Source organism: Montipora capricornis, chromosome 8 (genome assembly GCF_036669925.1).
Source record: "Montipora capricornis isolate CH-2021 chromosome 8, ASM3666992v2, whole genome shotgun sequence".
Classification (NCBI taxonomy): Eukaryota; Metazoa; Cnidaria; class Anthozoa; order Scleractinia; family Acroporidae; genus Montipora; species Montipora capricornis.
Window position 1 is genome coordinate 16,033,355 of NC_090890.1, and position 6,059 is coordinate 16,039,413.

Consider the following 6,059-nt stretch of genomic DNA (forward strand, 5'->3'; position numbering starts at 1 on the left):
GCCTTCCTCATTTTTACGAAAAACCGTCCGAAAAACCTTAAAAAACAATGACCACAACCAGGTTTTCTGAGCCCGCGAGACTGAGCACCCCCAGCAAACCATTGTTTTAACGAAAACCGCTGGTCAGCAACCTGGTTCTGGTCATTGCTGTCTAAGGTCTTCCCATTTTTACGGCCCCTCGGCCTCGGGAAAACTGGTGACGATCATCACGAAGAAAGCGTGGGGAGGGACGAACTGAGCCTTAAAAACGGCTGCGAAGGAGGCAAATAACGGCGTTTGAACCAAGTGTAGTGAAGAAAGCACCGAAAAAAACAGAGCCGCCTTGGATAATGAGATAACCGCTCAATTCAATAACATAAACACTGAAGATATGGCCACCCAAAATAAATAAAACAATGTCTGGCTTTCCATAATAGGTTATTTTTATCTGTTGTTCCCATGCCCGCTCGGTTCACTTTCACTCCAACTGCAGACCCAGTGTGATAGCAATACATAAGAATGTCGATGTCTTTCGCTGAGGCTGTTGTAAAAATTGTACTTACCTATGCGTCGTGCAAGTTATAATGTACATGTGCAAGGTCGCACTTAATATTAAAGTGAAGCGAAGTCCTTGAAAGAACCACGCAGTATGACAGAACCAGTAGGATTCAAATAATTTGGATCGGAATATGCCCAAATACGGGAGATTCGCTTCATGATCTAAAGTACATTTGTGACGAATTACATAATGTCTTTTTGACATGCTTGCCACGATACTGATATCTTTACATTGATGACCAAAGAAAAAATATGAACAATATCATCATGATACTGATTTAAAAAAAACAGTCCTGGACGCCAACACCACAACCCCCGGGCCACAACCGTAAAAGGGATTTGTTGAAAGAACTCTCATATATAGCGTTGTTCTGACGGTGCATGCAGTGCTGTAATGGTATCGCTTCTTTTTAAAGATGATTTTTTATTGGATAGCAATCATTTCCATTTCAGTTCTTTGGCAAAGCGAGTCTCCTTCTTGGATGTGTATACTTGGTCAAAAAATTTCAACCTAATTGCTCTTGGATCGTTACTCTGATTCCACAAAGACGACGGGAAAGGCATGCTAGCATTCATTTCTTATGAATGAACCAGCGTTGAATTCCGTCAATTTACCATGTTCTTGCAGTTCAACAGGGGCACCCAACGTCAATTTTCGGAAAATATCTGTTCGGAAGACGATTTGAGATCTAGAATTTTCGGAATATTTGTTGTAAAATTTATTGCTTGCCTGCCTGTCCTAGGATTTTCGAACATCTGAAAAATGATATAATTGCCCATTTTAAATGGATTTTTTACCCTGAAAAGGTCACCTAGAATTTTCGGAGCCTCTTTAATATTTTCTGCCTGGAATTTTCGAAAAGGTAAGTTTTGATCCCTATAATTTTCGGATCACTAAACTTTCAGCTAGGAAATCCGAACAGATGAAAAATTTTTAGGGGATAGAAATATGCCTATATCTACTGTTTAAATACCAAAATACGCTAAACAACTGTATATTTAAGTGGTTTTGAACTATATTCTCGTTGGGTGCCCCTGGTTCAAGGCTCTGCAAGTCTTATGTTTCTATTAATCTATAGACATAGGTCTCTTTGGTATGAACTGATGCCATAAAAAATGATGATTACAATTAGCACATTATGTTTACCTATGTTCTGTTCTCCCCAGAAAACTAGTATATGTATTTTAGGTATAAAAAGCCACTGGGCTGCCAACTATGTACTGGCAATTTCCTCTTGAAAGGAATGACGCACGCGATTACATTTTTGCCTCATGTTAGCGAAAGAAACCGGAGAAAGCGGCCAACGTGCACGTGCACACAACTGGGTCGTTTTTACACGAGACGCACACACGATCACTAGCAGAAAATATCTGTGGAAAGGTGGCGTGAATGCAATGATGACCTAAGGGAAGAGATGAGCACGTGGTTTACACGGATCAGGATGTGGAACAATAAATGAACAAGCGCAAGCTAAATTCATGATAGCTCTGGTCTAGAACACTGTTATGCTTTCACATTGCTAAGAAAAAAAGGGAAGTAATAAACATTCATGCAAGTCGTTAATGATATTTGCCGTGTATATATTTTTTAATGTGTACCGGTAAAACTGAGATGACATGTGCCGTTACAGTTTTATTTAATTGAGTCCATACGGCGGCTTTTATAGAGCAAGACAGATTTGCCAGGACAGTTGACATAGAGAAAACAGCCCGTTCAGTTCTACGGTCGGTGAACATTGTATTTGAAAGAGCTTACCGACTTTAAAGGAGAAAGAAAATAGGAACCGTCATACTGCCGCATCTTCACCGGACTTACTTTTCTACTTGCATGCGATTATTACGCCGGTTCGGTTAAGGGGTGAATATTGCGATACTGTGGCAATTCTTGTCATGTTGCTCGAAAGGGTTGGTCAAACGGCTACTCAACCTCATCGCATCCGGTCAGAACTTCGACTGGATGTTGATCTACAATTTGCTTTTGCAAGTTTCTCAGTTAACTCTCTCCTCCGTCAAGCTAAATTTATTTGGGAAAACAAGATTAGCTTATCTGTCAGAGCTGAATTCTTGTTGAAAGACGTTGTCTTTATCCTTTATCCAGTCGTGTTTACATATATTTTCGATCGGATTTCAAGAGGGATGCGCATCGAAAACAACGTAATACCCTTGAAACATAATCGGCTCGTCGTGGTTTACGGATGAGAAATAGATCTGCCCGGTTCAAATTAATCGTTTATTAAATAACAAAAAATGTACTACGATCAAGTCAGGGTTAATAGCCTCTTACAAGCCATCTATCTGATTTTCTACATCTGACTGAGAAAACTCTTAAATAAATTGTAACATACATTGCATTTCTTTTTCCCCAAATTTAATCATGAAAATTTCTTGTGTTCCAAAACTGATTTACACCGTGAAAAATTGTTGGGAAGTGAACATCCTCTGGAAACGTAAAACGACCCACCGATTTCGAGCTATTTTAATACTAGGATTTAATGCATTGACCTGTTCGAACATAGTAAATACTTGAGACTTCCTTGACTGCTATGAAAAAAAAAACAATAAATATTTTTTTTCTTCATCGTATTGCTTGTTAGGGCCAACTGAGTTCCCTGCGGATATTCATTTGTTATTGCGACAAAAACTTTGCGCGGACTTGGCGCATATCGAACGTGTTCTGTTCCCTATATAAGGCGTCTGGAGGGTTCAAATCTTAACGGTAAAATATCCGTACGTATAATACGAAAGACAAAACTTGATATGGAATTCTATACTTGACCTTCAAGAAAATCGGTTCATGAATGGATTGGATTCAACAATGCAATTAACTGTCCAATCAATGAAAATAAACGACTACGTATCACTACTCTATATCAAATATCTATAGTAAGAATGTATATTACGATCGCAAGGCAAGATAACTATATTATAGGTCAACAAATATTGATTGATCATAGTGGTGTTTCCAGGATGTATTTGGATCTGGCAAATTGCGTAGCGCTTATGTAACCATTCCTTCTCCTGTAGGCTTTGTTGTCGCTCTCTGAAACTGTAATATTGGTGGTGTTACCGTTCTCAAAGACCTGATGTTTCTTAAAGTCACTTAGTTTTCTTTGATCTTGAATCGCGAACTGCTTTATCGCTGGGCAATCAGTCGTGTCTAATATCTCTACAAAACTGCACGACCGACGGAACTCGTCTACACCATCCTGCGTCAATTCACGTGAGCGACTCACGTTCAGCGATTTCAATTTTTTAGATCGCCAGTATGATAAACTACTACCCAATTCCAAGAGAATGTCATCATCTAGACCCTTTTCGTCTCCAATAGCACAAAGCCCTAAATACTCTAAGCTCTGGATTTTCGCTATTTGAGGAAGGGCCGATTTCAGCCCTGCTTGGGTGATGAGCCGGCACCATCCTAACTCAAGATGTTTCAAAGAGGCACAACGCCAAGCTATTCGTTGCACTGTGTCGTCGTCTAAACTGATTCCGTCCAGGATAAGAGTCTTTAATTTGGTGCATGATTGCAGAAAGTTTTCAATACAGTCACCCGTAAGGAAAGAACATTTTCGCACACTCAGGACTTCAAGTTTTCTGCAGCGCGAAAAAAGAGCCAAAGAGCAGTCTTTCAGCATCAAGCAGTGACTTAAGTCAAGTTTCCTCAAATGCTTCATACCGTCGATGGTAGTCTCCAGACTTTCATCCGCTAAAAGAGTCCGGAAGAAGGCATCACACAGGCCCAGCCATTTTACGTGTCTAAGCTCTTTCCCAATTGCCCGGTACACACTGGGGCTACCATGGGAGAAGCGGATGTCAAGACATTCTAGATGTTTTGGAAAGAGTACAACATCCTTCTCACTCTTTTTGGTGCAATTTTGCGAGAAGGTCACACTTCTCAATTTCAAGACGCGCAATTTCTTGCACTGTATTGCAAGAACTCGAAGAGAGTCTTCCGTCAAAACAAATCCACTTAAATCGATGCAATTGATCTTTTCCCCAAGTCGACTGTTCGCCAAAGCTTGAAACTTTGTCGGGTCATTTAGACTGTTAGAGAAACGTCGTAAGTCCGTGTTCTTCCATAAGAGCAAGTCAAATGATAATCTGTACCACAACCGACTAACTTGGCATACGCGCAACAAATCCTTTAAGGATAGAAAACTGAAAATATTTAAGAGCGTACCCTCGTCCAAACTGTATACCGGTGCGGAGTCAGCTGAATAACTCCGAGCAGGGCTTTCACCAAGCAGCTCAATCAACATATTAACTTCTGAGTTCAATAATAATTATTGTTGTAAAACTCGAACAAAATTACGGTGCATTCGACGACGTTTTCCACGACTTGCTCTTGACGACTGACAAATGTTACTGAAGCAAAAATTTTGCTGGTGCGTATTTTTATCGTAATCTTCATGAAAAGTTGTACTCATATGGGTCATCGATAATTGACCAGTTCTCGTGTTTCCGGTCTTTCACGTGAACAGGGGAAAACCACACACGTCATTGACACATTGAAGGAAAACGCTTGAAATATAAAACTTACTTTTAATAAGTGGTGATTTGAAAATGCAAAAATAATTTTGTTTTGGTAGATAACACGTTGTCCCTAATTTGTTGCCTTAGTATATTTATCAAAGCAGAAAAAGAATATTTGTCAGCGTACTTGTAGAAAAATTTCACGCACCTATCACGCAAAAAAGGGACAAGCGAAGCAGCGGTCAGTAGCCCAGCGGGTTCTCGTTTTAGCAGTCGCACGTGAACAGCACTTGTAAAGCATAAGTCTTTTGTACTGTAAAAAAGTCTTTTGTACTGTCTGAACCTCATGCTGGCAAATTTATGTTTTAGTTCGTTTAATGATCACTAACAAAAACCTTTGACACTCACAAATAGAATCATTAACCAGAATCAAAGAGGATTTCCACAACAATGTCGCTTTCAACGCCAGGAAGCTCTAAAGTTTCCCTTCTCGGCAATACTCAACAACAGTGACCGTGACTGAGCAAATTCCATCATGCTGATCGTGTTGGATTTGATGTGTTCTGTATCAATCCTTTTGTGTTTCTTTCTTAAACTCGGGTTATGAATATAGGGCCTGGTTTGTCCGCATTTTTTTTACGAGAGTGTGTTTAAATCAATCACAAAATCTATCCAGATCATGTATACACTCACAATATTATTTTTGCCGACAGGAAACTAAGCCCATCGTTCTCTAGACCCCCAACTCCGCCTTCCCTGGTCATCCCATAAAAAACGACCGGCAGCTATTAAATCAGGCGGCAAATGAAATAGCTTCCAGGTTAAAAAACGTTCTAGACATAGAAGCACGGCTGTGCCATGAATCTTTCGTGGAACGTACCGCAAACATCAAGCAACAAAGTCACGAACAAACCCTTTAAACTCACGTTCAGGGTCCATATACCTTTTTGCAGATAGGGCGGCCATTTTGATTTTTTTTCTATTGTTTCAAACAGCTATTATGGGATGCCCGGGGGGCGGGAAATACATATTAATTTGCCCCCTGAGCA

At 40.1% G+C, this 6,059-nt stretch overlaps 1 protein-coding gene across 1 annotated transcript; it reads right to left on the reverse strand.

The window, feature by feature from the left end:
• Window positions 1–2,752: 2,752 nt before the first annotated feature.
• Window positions 2,753–4,947, reverse strand: LOC138060475 (F-box/LRR-repeat protein 20-like). The gene has a single exon (XM_068906269.1). The coding sequence runs from the start codon at window positions 4,794–4,796 to the stop codon at window positions 3,486–3,488; it is 1,311 nt and encodes a 436-aa protein (XP_068762370.1). The 5' UTR covers window positions 4,797–4,947; the 3' UTR covers window positions 2,753–3,485.
• Window positions 4,948–6,059: the final 1,112 nt, after the last annotated feature.